This window comes from Armigeres subalbatus, chromosome 2 (assembly GCF_024139115.2).
Source record: "Armigeres subalbatus isolate Guangzhou_Male chromosome 2, GZ_Asu_2, whole genome shotgun sequence".
Taxonomy (NCBI): Eukaryota; Metazoa; Arthropoda; class Insecta; order Diptera; family Culicidae; genus Armigeres; species Armigeres subalbatus.
Genome location: NC_085140.1, coordinates 233,509,317 through 233,529,807, shown reverse-complemented (window position 1 = coordinate 233,529,807; position 20,491 = coordinate 233,509,317). Strand labels below are relative to the sequence as shown.

General features: G+C 37.2%; 1 protein-coding gene across 2 annotated transcripts; it reads left to right on the top strand.

Moving 5' to 3' along the window:
- Positions 1 to 5,763: 5,763 nt before the first annotated feature.
- LOC134211891 (serine/threonine-protein kinase 11-interacting protein) lies at positions 5,764 to 19,529 on the top strand. Of its 2 annotated transcripts, XM_062689259.1 has the most exons (14): positions 5,764 to 5,947; positions 6,171 to 6,356; positions 7,156 to 8,196; positions 8,260 to 8,394; positions 8,479 to 8,955; positions 9,048 to 9,159; positions 9,227 to 9,492; positions 9,657 to 9,860; positions 16,583 to 16,624; positions 16,966 to 17,161; positions 17,218 to 17,558; positions 17,818 to 18,256; positions 18,312 to 18,487; positions 18,665 to 19,529. In XM_062689259.1, exons 2-14 carry the CDS (start codon positions 6,266 to 6,268, stop codon positions 19,204 to 19,206), a joined length of 4,062 nt encoding a protein of 1,353 aa, XP_062545243.1. In that variant the 5' UTR covers positions 5,764 to 5,947; positions 6,171 to 6,265; the 3' UTR covers positions 19,207 to 19,529. The 2 variants fall into 2 exon arrangements, with proteins under 2 accessions (XP_062545243.1, XP_062545244.1); XM_062689260.1 differs by lacking the exon at positions 16,583 to 16,624.
- The last annotated feature ends 962 nt before the right edge of the window (positions 19,530 to 20,491 follow it).

Genomic DNA, 20,491 nt, shown 5'->3' with positions numbered 1-20,491 from the left:
TAAGGGCTGTGACGCAGGGGGAGAAGGTGGAGCACTGAATCCCTACCCCAACATGTGCGACATCTGGATTTGGTTCTAAACTGTAAACAACAGTGTTAATTCTCTACCACCTTTTTGTTATGGCGAAGCAATTTTTATGCACACTTTTGTTTTCGTTTTTTTATCAAAATTAAACACTGAATCATGCAGCAATATAACGATGTGGTATGCTTGAGATACCTGCTTGATTATAGGGACTCGAAAAATAATTTATTTGCTGTAACTAACCGAATATAAAAATGTTCACATTAACGATTGCGCCCTAACACCGGTTCTAAGCTTCGATGCAGAGTACACGAGCTTTGTTCGCCAGTGACAGGCGTATGAGGCCCTTGCTGTGACGTCATATGCCCGTGTGCACGGTCAAAAAAAGCGACTCAGCCATGCTTTCGCTCATCTATAGATTCTATATGGGCCTTTTCACCAGACGTTTAAAAACAGCTGATTTTATCGTCAATTGACAGTTCTTCTATGAAAGTGACAGCTTCGGACTTGCAGGCCTGCCCGGATAAAAAATATAATTAAAATATCATAAATTTTATTGTTACAACACCATTTAAAACATAATTTTTACCATTGAATATAATGGAATTTTGACAATAAAATCACATGAGAAATAATGGTTTTCCACGATAAAATGAATGGTAAATGGGACTTTTACAATTAAAATTGTTATGTATCTTTACAATAAAAAAATCGAAAATTTCCCATACAAAATTCGGAGCAAAACAATTGATTTTACGGTTCTTCAATGGGATGATTTCGAGTGACAAAACAGTAGAAAACATTGTGTTTTAAATGTTTTCAATTACTGTTTCTATTGTTTTACAATAGAAATACAACAGGATTTAGAATACATTATACTCCAATATTACAATAAAAATACAATACAATTAATTGTTTTACAAATCATTTTATTTTCCTCCGGTTGTTTAGCATATCTTTAGACGAATCCAGCGCACTACTTCTAAAGTTAAGTGGGTTGCCTGTATCTGGAGAAAAATCCAACATCGGTTTAAAAAGCGTACTAACTTTGTTCCGAGATATAAACCTGTGAAAAATGTAAATTATAAAAGAATGTCAGTTTTATTAGAAAAAAATACGTCGAGAAGAAAAGAAAAAATTACCTGCATCAGTTCTTATTATATCCCATTGGTGAGATTGGCCAATGGTAGCCACTGAACGATCTTCAATCAGTGACCAGCAAGCAGCAGTATTTTATTTATCATAAGCTTCATTTCTGTAAAGGAACAAGGATACATGTTACCAGGCATGTCATCAGATATTATGATGATAAAATTTTCATTTATTTTTTATTCGGGATGAACCACTGCGTTCATTATGTACATTGAACTTTTGTAGTATAAGATTACGATTACCGGTGGTGAGTATAAACCGTTTTTCAGCGCAGTTCGAGTCCCTCCAAGACACGTGGATTCTTTTTCGCAAATTTCATATCAATTTGTCCATTTCGAAACATATGCTGTGCATATGCACAGCCAAGATATTTAACAAAAAAATGGTTTTTGTACGGCCGAGTTGCCGAATAATATGCAATTAGGTTCTGCAGCATGACGTCACGAATGAATTCGGTCCTCGTCAAATGAACTTTTTTGACAGTTCAGTAGTACTTTCCACTGACTCCGACGAGGACTCCGACAAGGTTCGAGTTCGTGATTGGTTGGCTGCCCCCGAGTACAACGCGAAGTACTACACCGAGGCAGATTTCCGTATACCTAATATGTGTGAAACCACATATTTTTTTGCAATTAGAAGCCACTAATAATGAATATGTTTGAGGAATATAAAACCTATAATTTTTCTTCAAATAAAACCTATGTCGCACAACGCAATAATTTTTATGTTTGAGCATAATAATTTTGATTAATGGCACACACATAAAAGTTATGATTGAGTATTATATAATAGTGCTGTCCAATGAGCAGCTCGAAGTAGCTCGAAGTTGTTCCCGTCCTGCTCGTTCTTTTTTGTCAACAAACGGGCCTGAGCGTGACAGGAACAACTTCGAGCTACTTCGAGCTGCTCATTGGACAGCATTAATATATTTGGATTATTTTGAAAAATTATTAGCATTTTCAATGTTGGGGCATCCCGGATTATTTATTTTCTGGTGAACAAAATATATTTTGTATCCAATATACAAATGAAAATACATAAAAGAAAATGTGCACATGTTTGGTCTTTGCGTAGAGTCTTCCATATCCCGGGTTCCGAAAATACTGGAGTACATGCCGCCAATTCCTCGACCACTGCGTATTTCGTCCCAATTCTATATGCCGGATCAGATACTATTTTTCCACACCTGCCTTAACGGAATCTGCAAGTTGAATGAAACATGATGTTTTATATGGTTTTGTCTGAAGCTTGTCTAAATAAACTTACCATTTTCAATTATGTTTTGCTCACGGAAATTTTGGGTTCCAAGTAAAGACGCGGTTGCGATCTACCGTCCTCAGATTGGAACTATGCAAGTAGTCGAGGTATCCAACCGATGGCATGATTTAGTAAAAAAAATTCCTTGGAACAAAAAACAGGATCCTAAACCTGAGACAAATGCATTGCGATTATTTTAGGTATGGTGAAGTATATGTTAATAATGTTTAGAAAATACCTTTGAAACAGGTCGAAGTACAGCCGAAAGTGTTCCATTTTCTTTGCCATATCTTGTTAGCTCAAACATAAGCATCATTGGTAGAATTGAATAAATTTTGACTATTAGATTTCTCGAATCAAAATCATAACAACCCACACATAATTGAAATAAGGAGTTCATATAGCTGTTACAGACTTCCACTTAAAAGGGAAAATGTATATAATAACACTTATGTAACTGCAAATAACAATGATGTTCGTTATTCCTTATGAAAAGTATGTTTTCTTTCCAAATAGGCAATACGTTTGGAATTTTATTAGTGTACTAATCTGTCATCAGTTTGAGGTTAGATACAGACGCTGCAGAACCTAATTAATTGTTATCTCTTCACTAATTATAAACAAAATTGTACACGCTCAAATGAATCCAGCCATTCTCCGAGTAAAATTATAAGCAAAAGTTTTTGTTCCCTTTCATTTTTTTGAAATCAAATTTTTATTGCAAAACATTTCTAGACCTGCAATATGAAAATATATACTTGAGAATCGGTATAACATTTTTATTTATTTAACAAACAAAGCTATTGTAATTTTATTGTTTTCAATTGTTATTTCATCAATATAATAAATTCATGAAATATTCCAAAATTATATCCAGCTTTCCACGCTCGGTAATGGCGGCTTGTCGGTGTGTAAAAATCAATCGGTCACTGTACTGTTTGACACTAGCTGGAGGAAAGCCCACTGGCGTTCCTGGGTGAGGGGAAGGGAAAAAAGGCCTTTTCGCCAGTGAGTTTTCCTCCAGCTAGTGTCAAAAAGTACAGTGACCGATTGATTTTTACACACCAACAAGCCGCCATTACCGAGCGTGGAAACCTGGATTAATTCAATAACATTAGACGGATTTCCAGATCATCCAAACCGAATACTTTTAAAAATTGTTTAGTTTTTGGATGAGCAATACTAAAAATAAACGGACAATAAAAATATAATAGAATATATCGGAAACATTTAAATATCCAGCTTTCCACGCTCGGTAATGGCGGCTTGTCGGTGTGCAAAAATCAATCAGTCGCTGTACTGTTTGACACTAGCTGGAGGAAAACACACTGCCGAAAAGGCCTTTTTCCCCCTCCCCTCACCCAGGAACGTCAGTGGGCTTTCCTCCAGCTAGTGTCAAACAGTACAGTGACCAATTGATTTTTGCACACCGATAAGCCGCCATTGCCGAGCGTGGAAAGCTGGATATTGTTATTTTAATGTACGTACAATAAAGATCTTTTACAACCGTGAACATTTTACAATAAGCATACAATAGTTTGTATTGTTTGCCATACAATCTATTGTATTTCAATGGGTTATGTCATACAAGTTACTGTAAATTTTTATCCGGGTGTTCAGCGGTTGTAAACAAGTGCAGTCTTGGCAGTGTCACATGAAAAGGCCTATACCCAACATAATTTTTGGTACTTCTGTTTTTGTTTTTGATACCCACACGGTTAGATCAGACAACCCAAAATGAAGTTCAAACAACTCAAAATTAAGTTCATTTCACTTAATTTGGACCGTTGGTGGGGGAAGCCAATTTTGAGTTGGATGGCCGAACTCGGATTTGAGTAGTTTCCGTTTGATCCCGTGTGAAAAAGTACATAAATATTAAGTTGTTTCCACCTAATGTTAAGTTCAAATAGGTTTAAACAACCTAAATTTGAGTTCAAACCCTTTAACCTAGCGTTGGCTTCCCCCATCGAACTGCTATCGTTGGGTGGTTTTCTTTCTCTGTTTTTGACATCAAAGGATGGAATAAAAGAGATGCCAGATCGAAAACAACTCAAAATTTGGGTTGTTTGATCTAGAGGCCTGAATAAGAGAAACGCGGATAGGTATGTGCCGCCAATCGAACCGTCAAAAAACAGCAGCCAATCGAGCAGGAGACCTGTCAAGCAGCCAAAATGTTGGCTCAAATACTGAAAACGGCCAAATTCGATTTAATGCCATTTTTAAATAAACAAAATTGAATGTATTTTAATATAATATATGCAAGTCATTTATAGATTATGAAATGAAATTACATTGTTTATTGGATTCTATTGTTATGTAATGTGGACATATAAAATAGCGGATTGTGAGATTTTATCTACATAAACCATTTCTTTCTTTTCATGTGTTGTTCTTTGATGAAGAAGATTGGATGCAGTGTTGGCAGAGTTATATTTCCTATCCGCGTTTCTCTTATTTAGGTCTCTAGTTTGATCTACCCGTGCAGTTTCTGGGTACACGTAAAAAATTTAATGTTATATATTATTAAGATTTCTAATACTTTTTTGCCGAAGCAGGCGTTTAATATATATGTATAAGAAAAAACTTATACATCGCATTAACCAGATACATTCCGAAACTTATACTTTTCATTAACTTATGAATGTTATTAGCTTTTTGATATGGGATCATTCATTAGGTGGCATAAAGGTAGCCTCACACCTCGGGAATTTGGTCCGCGGATTTTTTCCCCATGTATTTTTGCATATGCGATGTTTTCGGAATTTGCGCACGGAAAATAAAAATCCCGGCCCCCTTTAAAATACACGGGGACCAAATTCCGGCGGAAAATTTTCCCGAGGTGTAAGGCAGCCTTAATGAAGAGTATAAGTATTTTCGAATGGTTTTTTGCCTTAACATATAAGGTTATTTCTTTACGTGTAGTTCACCCGAATTCAGCGCTCATTTATTTATGCACTCCAAATAATCTAAACGTTGTTTCCACCTGAATTTTCATGTACATTTTACGTGCACACGTAGCTGCAAATGCTTCAGAAAAATCAGATGAAACTTACGTGTCCGGTGAATTCTATCTAAAACTCAGGTAGAACTTACCTGATTTTCACGTAGAATGAAATTTCTATCGGAAAATCAGGTAAAAGTTACGTGAATTTCAGGTAGAAAAAATCTACGTATTTTTTCAGGTGGAAAGAACGTGCAGATTTTTTTGGGTGTGGTGATTAGTTCAACAGCCCCTGAGCTCAAAATCAACCGCTGGAAAGATCCACTTTAGCGTGTAGAGTGGAAAGCACTCATGAGTGTTACGCTGTCACTTTTAGTGACAGCTGTTTTGAATGTCATTCACGTCCCCAAAATATCACCAGCAAAAGTTGCAGAAGTTGGAATTTTTGTGAAAAAGTTGTTTTATTCGTTCTAAAGTTTTATTTCTGCCCAATAAAAGTGTTCTAATGCTTGTACGGACCTTTGGTGAACATTTTTCATATCTAGTTCAAAAGATTTGCAGCACCTAGGCTAGGTATTCTTCAATAATTTTTTTGATATTATTTATTAGGAAAATTTTCTTTTGTTGGTTTTTCGCTGCAGCCTCTGGCAATAAGCAACAACAATAACAAAACCTTTTTATTGGATGAGTGTTTCACACCCACATGTTCATTGCATATTATTGCTGTTGTTATTCTTTGCCTCGGGGAAATGTTTCGTAAACAAAATTGTTTTCAATTCATTTTTTTTTCTTTCAGCTACAAGCTATGAAAGTCTGCAAGTAGTGGACAAAGATATTTTACGTTTCGGAAATTAGAGAGACATTAGTCACGACGACGGTTTCGAGGTCATAATGGATCCTAAGCAGATAACTGCGTTAGCGAAGCTTCTTAAGGACAGTGGTGATAAAGTGTTGAACTGCGAATATAAGTTGTCTTTATCAGGTACGTAAGTTTATGAATGATTTTGTTTATTTTTCAATCGAATGATGAGCACGATCATTATGAATGCACGATTGTGCAACGCTTAGCCTAAAGGCCATTTGGCTTAGTGTCGTTCAGCCTAATGCTAAGTTTTGAGCAAGGGCAAGTGAATTGAGCAAGTCGGTCGACTTCAACGTGAACTAAGCACCTTGATATAGGAAAAGTCTTCACTTGTCATAAGACGAGTTGCTACTATCCCATTTAATTCCACCACTCAACTCAAGTGGCCGCTTACTCGTCTTATGACAAGTCTAAGTACCTCTTTTCAGTTCACTTGTATTAAAAGAACTTAAATATAGCATAATGGTCGTATGACCTTATGGCTTTAGAACACAAACTGAAAACAGAGCAAGCGAATTGATCAATTCATTTGAATCCAATTGTTTTGCCAAAAGTTAAACATGTTAAACCTTAGTTTTGATCAACGAACGAACGAAGGTGTTTAGACAATCAATTTGCCTTTAACTCAAGTGAAAAGCCCAACATCATTTTGTTGTTTATTTTATAGCACATGATAATGTTTTATAAACAAAACACGAGACCCAAAAAAAAAACACTTCAAAATCAAAGACAAAAATGCTTTCATTAACCTTTATACATTGAATAATTTATTCAAAAATATTATGCAGTTTAATTTATTTTTTAAATCACTGTTACAAATATTTTATTAGTTTTTGTTTATAATACTGTTTTCATTGCATGATGTCTTCTTTCAATTTTTTGGAATCAGCGCTGTAACAGTTGCTTTACTTTCTTTCAGGATCACTATTACGCGCACTAAATGATGCATTCAGTTTGATAGTGGATAAAAATGAGACTTTTCCACCACAGAGCTTTCAGGTCGTGAAGCCACACAATGCCAAATCGGACGTCTTTCGAGACATACAGTTCATCTATGACTTCGTTCAGAAAACCTTCATTTTGAGTCTAAATCAATTCATCAACGACGATCCGTACGAATTCGAAGTGGACATCAGCAAGTTCAGAAGCCTTAGAAAACTGGAGGTACAGAAAATCCCTATAAGTCAGATAATAGGGATTCAACAAATGAGGTCGCAACTCAACGAAATCGTCTGCATCCGCAGTTTATCGCATGTAAAGGAAGTAATTACTACGTGTGGGGGCGATAATAGCAACGGCTTCACATGGAATGAATTGAAAGCTGCCAATTTTTCCTATAACATGTTGGATCACATCGATAGTTCTCTAGAATTCACTCCGTGGCTGGAAAACCTTAATTTGAGCCACAATCGAATAGTAAGTGTTTCAGCGATCAAGTGGCTTCCAAATCTACGGGTGCTCAACCTAAGCTACAACAGACTGACCCATATTCCGTCATTTCACGTTGATGCCACGAGGAAAATACAAGTTTTATACATATCAAACAACTTCATAGAGGAACTTTCTGGGATCTCACGACTCTTGCGTTTGAGTGAACTGGATGTTTCCGGCAATTGCATCGTGGACCACACGGCATTATTGCCTGTTAGCACTCTTTCCTGTTTATGTTTCCTCAACTTGAAGGATAATCCATTAGCTTGTCATCCGAAGCACAGACAAGCAACGGCACGATATTTGAACCGAAATACGTCTACTTCAAAGATTGTACTCGATGACGAGCCGCTCTCCAAATATGAGAAGACACTTACCGGCAACTATGACAGTTATCATGCCATCCTAACGCCGAGACTTCCGGGAAGCGTTACTTCCAGTGGTATTAATACTCCCACTAGGAAAAGCGCACTGAACACCCCAACTGGAAGTGTATCGTCGAAGAGCAGTTTTCGAATGGAGCCGAAGGGTATACACAATTCTATACCTTAAAATAGTGAAAAAAAAAGTTAGTTTCCATCACCCTTTTCAGATGAAATGAGCACTTCAATTATCAGCCAGAAGAAAATTAAGGTGCGCCGTGCAATAATATGCGACGACGATCCCAGCGATAAAGTTTCACAATATGGTACCAAACAAGACGTTAGTACTAAGGAAAATAGTTTAGGTAAGTGATCTGTTTTATTAGGTTCTAAGCAGAACCAGGAGGAGGTACTTCTAGGAGGAATAATTGTTTTTTTTTCTTTCACAGAAACCAGTTGCGAACACCTGGAAACGAAAAAGCAAATTGAGAATCTTCGCAAAAAATATGGCAGTGAATGGCTGCAAAGTCAAGCTGGTGACATGGTGAAGAACGTAATTGGGTTCGATCCCTCTATGAATAAAGAATTCGAAAGTGTGCTGCACTACGAGGGTGAAAGGAAAAAACATAAAGCTGGATCGGCTCCGGTGGATACATCTAGCAGGCTAGATTATACGGGCGAAAGCATAAGGACCTCGACGCCCGTAGATCGGGACTCCTCAATGTTGATGGAATCATGTGAATCGCCAATCAAATTTCAATCTGGACGCCGTTCCGATGGAGTGGCCAGTGAAGCTGATTTCAAAAGCGTAATTCCAGATGATAATTCGTCTAATTATCAGTCTATATCGGATGGAACTATAGGAAATGCATCAAATTCATTAATTTTGAATGATATTTATGCGAATGTCGTTGAAGAAGAGTCAGGTAATCCATTTGTTTAATATTGTTACTACCCCCATTTCATGTATTATTAACTTTTTCATTCTACTATCTATAATTGGTTATAATCATGATAGAATCTGATGAGGAAGAAAATGAGAGAATCTACTTTGTCAAACGAAAGGGAAACCCAAAGGACATTATTTTGGTCGTATCGGATGTTAGCATCCGCGAGAAAGATGGTGACAAGTAAGTATACGCTTAAGGCTGACAAAGAATATGCTTGAAATTTATTTGTTTAAATCTTTTGCCGTAGGACTAAAACAAGATGGGGCATCAAAACACTTGAGGCGTGTGAACGACCAACGTCCACCAGCATCACACTGTTGTTCGATACGATTAAGAAGGACAAGAAAACACGCACCTACGAGGTAGATGATCAAAGCTGCCAAGAGCTGGAATCATTCTTGCGGGGCATTTTGTCCAAGCGGCCGCTGTCAGAGATGAATCAAAAGCTGTTCGACTGCGTTGTGTGTAAAGCGAGGTTCTCAAGGGAGATCTCCTCTTCCAAATTTATTGACGGTAAGTATTTCTGCTACATTTGTTGTTAGGCTGATTGATAGAGCTTAGTATAAAAGGGGAATATTTTTGACATTTAGTTCTCCTTGCAAATGTACATTGTCAATAATACATTTCTTTCGTGAGATATTTAAAAAATCTTATAATAAAAAAAATTTCAATTTCAGATTTGCAATGCCCCGAGTGTAGTCAAGCGTTTTGCGTCGAAATAACGGAATCCCCAGCGAAATGGAATCTAATTGATCAAAGTAAACGTGATGACATTGGATCCGATCATCCGACGGAAACTGTGCCCGACTTGGCAGCACCTTTGGCTGGTCCCTCTGGAATGAGCAACATACTGAAGCAAAGCGGTTCAAAAACCAGTATCGGTAAAAGTATCTCGTTATAAATGTTTGAGTCATTCGAATGTGATTTTTAGTCCAGCTAACAATTTGGTACATGAGCTTGTTTTTTGTAGTACTTTTTTTTAGTTAAATCCCAGTTAAATTTTTAGTTAAATTTTTTATTTGAAATTTGCCATTACAAGTATTTTGTTTTAGACGCCACACCAAACTTTGTGGTTTTTGACATTTTTCTATTTTATGTTAGCAGGAACCATTCATGGATGTGACTATCAATGTAAACTTATTCTTAGTAAAAAAAACTTTGAATGTCGGTTACTATCAGGCAACCAACTAAGAACATTCCGGGTCACCTGTAAAATAGCACTGGCCTTGTTATCAATGATATTTAACTCATCTTCTCATTGTTAGGTTAGAAACATGATTTAAACATAGGCTCAAATCTAAGAAATTCACTTTTGAGTGTTTATCTTCAACATTGTGACATTTATATTTTAATCGGAACCATATAACAAAAATGATTTTTTTTAACCATATAGTTTGCACTAACCACAGCAGCAGTTTGCTAACTGGGCGCTATTTTAACTGAACTGCTGTTTAAAATAGTTCAACTCCACCAGTGCCATCCGGATTATTTGATTTATGGATCCTGTACACCTCCGGTGGTGCAAAGGGCCGACTTGAAAGATCTCCATTCTGAGCGTTGTCCGGCTATCGCTTTAACCTGTTGCCAGGTTAGATTTCGGTGGACTTCCTTTATTTCTTTATTGAGGCTTCGCCGCCATGAGCCTCTGGGTCTGCCTCTGCTGCGATGTCCCGCTGGGTTCCAGTCTAATGCTTGTTTACAGATTTCGCTTCCGCCCCTACGTAGAGTGTGGCCGACCCAGCCCCACTTCCGATCCCGAATTTCTGTTGCTATCGGAGCTCGTTGTTTGAGATCCAGTTGTGAGGCCACCAGGCCCGAATTATGGTTCTATGACACTAACCCGAATGTCACTGCCCCGAATGTCACTGCCCCGAATGTCACTACCCCGAACGCCAGTACCCCGAAAGGTCACTACCCTGAATGACCACTACCCCGAATACGCCACTACCCAGAAAGGCCATTACCCCGAAAATCATATAAATATATTACGCAAAAATTTTAATTATTACTTTTGCATATGCTAACAATTATCCTAATATTTGAGCCGGGAACGCTCGGGATAATGCGAAAGAGCGAATGCCAGAGACCTTGCCACAGACGGTGCTTATAGAGCTTGCTGATGTTTGATCATCTTTCTCTTGTACGCGCACAGAATAGATAGGATTTGTTTTCATCGGGAAACGCTTCGGAAGCGTTTCCCGATGAAAACAAATCCTATCCATTCTGTGCGCGTACAAGAGAAAGATGATTAACGTCAGCAAGATCTATATAGAGACCCACAAAGAGAATGAAAACAAATCTGGCTTCACGACCTTCACGAGAAATTTGTGATGTGGCTTTCAGTATAAGCAATTATTTCTTCTTCTTTAATACATGTCCTGTCTATGGAAAGGATATTAATAACTTCAGCAACAATTAATGTTAATGCGCTTAGTACAATAAACGCACTTACCCGGGACAAGGCGAGAGAGTAAATTACTTTTTTCTTTCAAATTATGCACTTATGCCCGGAATGAGATTTGAGAGTGAATGTCTCCTTCTTGTAAAGCGTGCCTGCCCAGAATAATGCGAGCGAGTAAATGCCTCCTTCTTTTAAAGCACGCATCTGTCCGGAAAAAGAAGAGAGAATAAATACCACCTTCTTTTAAAGCACGTGCTTGCCTGGAATCATGCGAAAGAATGAATTTCTCTTTCTTTTAAAGCACGCATCAGTGGGAGAGTAAAAGACACCCTTTGAAGCACGTGCTCGCCCAAAATAAAGAGGCCTGCACAAACAGTGAACGCCTCCTCTTTTTAAAACACGCATTTGCCCGAACTAATGTGAAAGAGTAAATGACACCTTCTTTTAAAGCATCCGCTTCTCCGAAATAATGCTTCCTTCATTAAAGCTAATGCTTCCTTCATTAAAGGCACGCATCTCCCGGAATAAAGTGGGGGAGTAAATGACACCTTCTTTTTAAGAACCCACTTGCCCGGAATAATGCGAGAGTGAATGCCTCCTTCTTTTAAAGCACGCATTTGCCCGGAATAAGGTGGAAGAGGAACGAATTTAACCGGGATGCGGCGAAAAAGCAAATGTTTCCTTTTTTAAACAACGCGGTAGCCCGGAATAAGGCCCGGTGCCCACGTAGCGTCTTTTCAACGCTGCGTGCACACGGCGTTAAAAGGACGCATGTGTGCATCGGGAAAAAGCGGTAACGCAGCGTCGCCGCACCGATGCACACCTGCGTTTTTTCAACGCCACGTGCACGCAGCGTTGAAAAATCGCTACGTGGGCATCGGCCCTAAGACGGATGAGTAAATGACTCATACTTTATTTATTTTGAATTTTGAATCAGGTACAGTGGGGTAAGTGGGTAAATGGGGTAAGTGAAAAAAACGCAAGTATTTCACTGCTGAAGCACAGAATTATTCAATTTCACTTCACAATCATACAAGGCCATTCAAATCAATGCGTTGAATAAGTGAAACATGAAATAATGAACCATTTCAACATGCGAGAGTAAAAGTTTATTAACCTTTCAAGTTTATCTTTTGCACAAGTTGTTTTGAGTGTCAATAAATACAAATATTTTTTTATGTTGGTTGCCATAACAAATTCAATTAGTGCATTGATAAGTTGGTTTTCTTTGTAGTTTTGAATTCCAGCCACAAAAATATTGATATGAACATCAAACATATTGAAAAAAATATTTTATTGCTTTGCCTGTTTTTTACCATGGGTGGGGCAAGTGAAAATTTTCCGACACTGAATGCATTTCTCAATTTTTCCAAACACAAATAATTTCTATTAAGCGTATATAAACAAATGATACCAATTCGAACTCATTCGAAGGTTTTTGGTTATTTTAGTGATACGTGGTAATACTAAATCTGGAACCTAAAGTGTCAAGCGTGTCAGTGTTTTAAATAATCCATGTTTCATAAATAATTCGTGAAAAAATGTTATTTATATAGCTCAAATACAAGAATCACTACTATTGCAAATATATCAACAATTATGGTTTATTTAGTTGAAATTTATAAAATTTATTCATTTGTTAATGTAGACTCTTCTACTGAAATCATAAGTCGATTGTTAATGAATCACAATATGATTCTAGGTTTGATGAATATTTCAAAGATAATTTCTCTGCATTATCGCCAATGTTCATTATCTTACTATAAACCTGAAATAGAAAGTAGTGTTAGACACAAATGGAGATGAGATATTAGATCTCAAAAAATTCAAGTAAAGAAAAAATAAAAACATAATAAATCATTCAATGGAGGCAATCTAGTGCCCTTTGATTTTCATGAAGTGTCAAAATGCATCACAACAGATCACAGTTATGCTCTATTCATCTTATCTTATATATAAAAATGAAATGGTCTGTGTTCGTATCCGCATAACTCGAAAACGGCAGGATGGATTTTTTCATTTCTTCAGCAGATATGTTCGTTATCGTTTCCGACGGGTTTATATGATATTTCCTAATGCGAAAATTACGAGTAAAGTTGAGCAAATCGTGAAAAACTAAAATTGTGATTTCTATGCGAACTTTGCATGGGCAGTTCGGAACGCACATTCTCGCCTACTATGCAGGACAACGTCTGCAGGGTCGACTAGTCTATCTATATAATAAAAATGAAATGGTCTGTGTTCGTATCCGCATAACTCGAAAACGGCTGGAAGAATTTTCTTCATTTCTTCAGCAGATATGTTCGTTATCGTTTCCGACGGGTTTATATGATATTTCCTCATGCAAAAATCACGGGTAGGGTTGAGTAAATTGTGAAAAACTGAAATAAAGATTCGTATGGAAATTTCGCATAGGCGCATTTTCGCCTACTATGCAGGACATCTGAGACTGGAGAATGAAAACTTTCCAAAATGTCATGTGTCATTTGACAAAATGTCATTTGAATGACATTTTGCCTCTCACGCCCCGGATTACATGTTTACAGCAATGCCTTAGTAGACAAAGTTGTAGGCACATATAAGGGCTACAAGTTTGACATACCTCAGGAACCGATAGTTAACTTCTGAACAAGTTCTGGAAAAATTATACAAACGAATGCAAATGACATTTTACAACACTGTGCAGGACAACGTCTGCCGGGTCGACTAGTTCAGTATAATTATCATTTGCATGAAATATATGAACAGAAAATGTGTTCTTATATTGAAAAATCCTCGTTTAAAATCATTTTTTCACTTACCCCACATGTGGGGCAAGTGAAAATTTGAAACCGATTTTTTTGTTTTCCAAATATTTTGTATCCTAAAAGTATTTTTCAATGATCTTGTTCGCAGGCATATAAAGATTGGATAGATGATTCGTTATGTCATAAATATGATCAATTTCAATATTATATTCAACTTTTATGACTTGATGAACATGATATATACGATTTTCTTTACCCACTTGCCCCACTGTACCTTATGTTATTTTTGACTGATTAGTTTCTATTTTCAATTTCATTATTGAAACGCAATCTAATAAAGTAATAAAGTGAGCAAGAAAAGTGAGTACATGTTTTTATTTTTGACAAATTCGGGGTAATGGTCATTCGGGGTAATGGTAATTCGGGGTAGTGACCATTCGGGGTAATGGGTTTTTCGGGGCAATAGCCTTTCGGGGTACTGGCGTTCGGGCTAGTGACATTCGGGTTAGTGACATTCGGGGCAGTGTCATAGAATCGTTGTACATAGGGATCCTATATTAAGAGATGTGCGAATACTTTTCCAGACGATTTAGCAACGCTGTTACTTTCGTAAACAAACGCTGCCAGCACTTGCCGTGGCGCAAATGTTGGAGCTCGAACATGACTTTGCGAATAATGGACTTTTCAGATTTCGTTATCTAACGTCCAACAGTGCATTATCACTAAAATAAAAGTGCAATACAAATGAACGAAGCACCATGCACCATCTAGACTACTTCAACTTGCAAATGTAAAACAAATTGTTTATTCGACAAAACTTTTCGTAAATTATTTTTCATTACAATCGCAATACCTTTCAATCCGCAACAATAACAATGTTCATTTGGCTCAGATTCTGACAGCTCTCAATGCTCGATTGGCTCAAGATGGCCGCTTTCGCATATCTCTGAATGTAGGATCCCTAGTTGTACATATGCATAAAACAAGTTTCAAACATAATAAGAAAAAACTGTTTTTAATCAAATTTCCTACAAAACAGTCCTCTTCAGCTAGAAAACTAGCTTATTCAGCTAAAATTGCTTGTTGGGTTGGCACCGAGTCTTTTGGTTTCTTCGATACAGATCAATAGTTTTTGGCGAAACTCAACATCCTGGGACACTTCCAGTTCGAAAAAATACTAGCAGTTGAGCAGTACTCCATAATTGCTCTTCAAAGTTCGTGCACATATGTAGTTTATCAAACAAACGAAAATAAATTCACACATTCCTGAACAAAAAAGGATTTTTCGTATTTTTCCAAATTTCCAGACGAGGATTCAGAATATATAAAAATCTAATTTTGACCAAAAATGTTACATATGCAGTTTCTCAAACAAACGGTTGAATTACCATCGTCATTCGAGAAGGATTCTCATCAAAATCCGAGAAAAAATTTCATTGGAATCTCTAAAGAATTCCTTTCAGAATCATCGAAATATTCCAACCGGAATACCGAAGAATTACATGGGATTCCTTCCGGTATCGTTGAGGGATACCCTTGGGAATCTGTGGGGGATACCCTTCATAATCCATGGATGATTTGTTTCAGAATCTCTCGTTGATTTGCTTCGGAATTCTTCCGGAGTCGTTTGAAGATTTGTTTCGAAATTCCTTGACGATTTGTTTCACAATTCTTCGACGATTTGCTTCGGAATCCCTTGAATATTTAATTCGGAGCCTCTCGACGTTTTGCCTCGGAATCCCTCAATGATTTGCTTCGGAATCCCTCCACGATCGGAATCCCTCTGACGATTTGCTTCATAAAACATCGATGGTTTGCTTCGGAATTCCTCGAATATTTAGTTCGGAATTCCTCAACGATTTACTTCGGAATCCCTCGACGAATTGCTTCGGAACCATTCGACGATTTGTTTAGAAACCGTTTAATGATTTGCTTCCGAATCCCTCGAATATTTGCTTCGGAATCCATCAACGATTTGCTTCATTATAATGGAGGATTTTCGCGGAATCCCTGGAGAATTGATGCGGAGTCTCTCCGATAGTACTATCGCAGTTTCAGTGGCTTATTTCGGCGGTGTGGTGACAGTTAGTATTCTAGTTAGTATAGTATTGTAGTTCCGCACAGTGCAAGTGACCTGTTTCGGCAGGGGGATAGTTGTCCATAGGAAGGGGGAACATGCTGTGAAGCAGAAGTGCATAGGGTGGGTGTATTTCACCATGATCAAAAAAGGATTAAGGAAGACAATCAGTTTGCTTTCTTTTCTTTCGAATTCTTCTGGTAAAATATTCAAAATAAACAAATATGTTCATCGCACATTTTTTCTTATTTCTAATAACTTGTATCCTTGTAATTTTAAAGCATTCAGAAAATAACAATTTTTGACTAATTTAACTTATATTTCTCGTCACAAATACACGATTGAATGGTATTGAACTAAAACTTAAAAAATCAACAGCACTACCGGAAGCATGGAAATCACCGGTGAAAAATAAACCGAGTAAGAAGCTTGATTCTAAATGTATTTGTAGTTAAAGTACTTATATCGAAAAATTAGAATAGCCCAATTGACTCCAAATATTCTGATGAACTTTATATGAGAAATTGATTGTCCAAAATTATTACGCAATAGATTATTAGATATTAGTGCTTTTCGTATGTTGATGTGAATGAATGTTACCGAACCAGTTGTTCATCGGTGGTCACTTCCTCCAAATTGGGAGATGTTTCACACTTTTGAACAGACGGATTTCTTTCGCACATTTAGTGATGTGGTATTCTGCACGATGTTGCGGACATGTAGTTCACGTACAGCGATCATTTACTTCCCAATGCTTACAGGATCAACTGGTTCGCTGAATGATTCTTCCTCGTGCTCCCGCATCTCACAACCAAGCAGCTCTTGTGACTCAAACCGTAGCGTAGCAGGAAGTACTAATTCGGAACGTGACCGGGATGTGGATTTGATTGGCAACGATAGTGACATAGAAGTTCTTAGCAACCCTAGTCAAAGCAGCATTGAAGTGCTGGATCGAGGGTAATGTTAAGGTTATTATTATCACAATTTTATCTACTTCAGTTCTACTATTACAGGTTTCATCCAAGTAGGAAACACTCAGAAGAAAGAAAGAATCTACAGTTACCAGGTTTGGAGGTTGTGCAAGGCGACGATAGCCTAAACAATATATCGACGACGCTCATCAACCAAGAGACGTCAACTCATGATCTCATTGTAAAGGTAGCAAATAGCTTTAATAAAATTATAAAATTTGAAGACGCCACAGTCAATGACAAAGAGAATAGCGTGACACCAAAGCCCAACCAGTCGGTCCTGTCCCACAAAAAATCGTTCCTAACGGCAGCCAATCTAACTGAAAGCAGTTCATCGGGATCGGTGACGGATAGTGTGTGCACTGCCTATGAAACAAATCAAGGTAAGGCCCTTCTTTGCATTAGAGATCGTACAAAATTGATTTATGGTTACTTATGGTTTGGATATTATTTCTGACAATTGGGTTTGTGTTATATTATCTGGTATTTAAGTATACTGCTACTAATCGCAAGTCGTACATTCCTTTGCTTGTTGCCCTATTCCACTTCTATAAGGTCCTGTTGCGGTTAGTTAGCCGTAAAATACGACATATTTAGTTAATTGTTTATCTGCGTTTGATAATTAAATATTTTTAAATACAGATCCTAAGCAAAACAGCTCATCCGAAGTGACCACAGAAAGTGAAAAGTCAAAGAAGGAACCGTCGTTGACAAAACCAGGTCTGGATTCGCCTGCATCGAAGCCTGATAACTCGGTTATTAGCGCCGTACTTGGCGGATTATTTCAATCCACAAATATGCTGATGTCCAAAACGCCAAAACCCATCAAGTCGGATCCACCCACAAATTTGCCTTTCGAACCCATCAAATATTCTTACGCGGACTACGCCAACGTTGACCACCGTTTGAAGCTGTATCTCTACCAGAACCTTTTTGAAGACACGAACGAAACGCTGAAATGGCTTGTTTCGTGTGTAATCTTCGATGAAAATCAGCTGGATAAATGGCCAACCGGTTTTGATGGATTGTTCATCATGTCAACCACTAAGTTCTATGTTATGAAAAAGATAGCCTCGGAAAAGTATGATGATATATGGGTACTGTTGGTTGTATTTTAATTTTTTTTATCTTTGTAGTCATGATCCGTCAAGTTGGATGAAAAAACACCTGTCTGGTACAATCGATCGTGTTGGGATTGCTCAAGTACTGCCATGGAAAATTGGTATGAAATTCTTTATCAGTGCAGTAGGTGGCATTCACATTATTCTTCAGGACATTCTAAGGACGGATTGTTTGATTCTGTTCTTTGCAGGTAATTTCACGACAAATTGAATTATCATTCTCTCGCTGTGAAGATAGCAAATAATATGAGATTTAATTATGAGATTCAATTGTATATATAAATATGAGCCATGGTTTTTTTTTAAATCAAACGCCGATATTTTTTTATTTACACATATTTAATTTATATGTTTTATTGCACTTTTAGATAATCCACTCCCAGAATACTGTACATTTGATTATCAGCCATCTGAGCTGCTTACCAATAAGCTCGGTAAAGCAACTGGTGGTGAAATGGTTAAAATTCTCATGGTAATTAACTTTTGTGAAGTGCTTTCCGATGATGTGCTGCAAAGTCTGCAGTTGTGTACTTTATTGCTAACGGATAGTCAACTGTATCTAGCGCCGGACATAAAATGGTTAAATGAAAATAGTAAATATCAAATTGAACCGAAATATACGCAGCTAATGTCGAATCTCATCGAACTCGAAGACATTCATAGCCTTTCGTGTCGTCTCAATTTCATCGATGAGAAGGAAGATAAATACGAAACATGGCGAATCGATTTCGCCACAGTCACCGCCAAAGAAAGTGTCGTATCGACGATATGCAACTCTTGGCAAAAGATTTTCGGAGTGCCTTTGATCAATAGTAGCGGAAATAGCAGCAGCAATAATAACCATAGTAGCATAGTTTCTAATACCAGTCAGGTCAATGATAGCAACATAATCGAGAATATTACCAATTGATGTAAATTTCAAACGTTTTCGTATATTTTTTTCTATCAAATAAGTTAGGTTGGAATCAAATGTATGACAATTTGCGTGTTTATATCTAGTATGTGACTTGTGTATACATATTTTAGGAAGTGATATTAGGTCTAACTGAAAAACAAATTTTACGAATTACTTGTGTTGTCGATCGTGTTGTAAAATATTTATACCATTTTTTTCAATTCTAAAATGTACATAGGAACGATGAAATATGATCGTGATAGACAGTCTCAATTTATTTTAAAATATAATCATTTTCTACCTGATCCTGAATAAATATGATTTAATGTGAAAGTAAATCATACCATGACCATCTATTAAATACATTGTGTAGTGATTTATCATATTTCCAAGAGATAGGGTTACTGCTCCTTGTAGTTAAATCGTAACCATATTGATCCTGTTCGAAAAGCAGCCGATAAGCAGCAGAGGCGCATCCACGTTTCAAGTCGTTTTCAGGACAAACAGGGGAAATGTCGATTTGGGAAACAGCTCTGGTCTTGGGAAATTGATGCATATTTTACGTAATTCTAAATATATAAAAAAAAATATTGGACTTCCAAAATGTTAACGCCAATCGTGAACTATCGTCATATCGATCAACACCGTTTTCCATAATAATTCGGAGATCGCAGCAAGTCATGCGCGTGAATGGTTGCTTTTAAATTTGCTGTCACGTTTTTGTTCGTTCCCACAAGAAATAGATTCGGCTGGTGTCTGATGATATTATGTTACTAGAAGAAACAAGTTTAAGTGATCAGAAGTTTGAAATTTACGCATTTGGTGACCGTTAATAAAGTGTATTTCTTGCGCGAAATCGTTTGTGTAGTTGTGGGGATGTTTTTGGTGAAATATGTGTGAGTGTGTGATAATATCATAAATATGTACATGGATCAATAACGAAAATACCGTTTTCAATCGATTGTACGACATTTCGCGGTAAAACATTCCGCGGTTAACCATTTTGCGGTGTACCAGTTCGCGGTCTACCATTTCGCGTTCAGTATCATATCGCGGTATAACATTTCGCGGTTTATATTATTTGGCGGTATACCATTCCGCGGTTAGTACTATTCAGCGATGAAGCTTTTCGCGGTTAATACCAATTTGCAGGTTTAATTTTACTAATGTTACAAGTAGTTCAATAATGTGTTCTTTAGCTTTGTGAAGCCTCAAAATTCACCTATAATTATTATGTATAGCGAATAATCATTGAGTTTACACCATACTCATATAAATTCAAATCCCAACAAAAAATATG

Bases quoted from the DNA above. Each gene is read 5' to 3' on its own strand.
- LOC134211891 (XM_062689259.1), top strand. From the start codon at position 6,266: ATGGATCCTAAGCAGATAACTGCGTTAGCGAAGCTTCTTAAGGACAGT. The intron at 16,625-16,965 runs GTAAGAAGCTTG...CAATGCTTACAG, and splicing joins ACCGGTGAAAAATAAACCGA to GATCAACTGGTTCGCTGAAT. The intron at 17,162-17,217 runs GTAATGTTAAGG...CTACTATTACAG, and splicing joins ATTGAAGTGCTGGATCGAGG to GTTTCATCCAAGTAGGAAAC.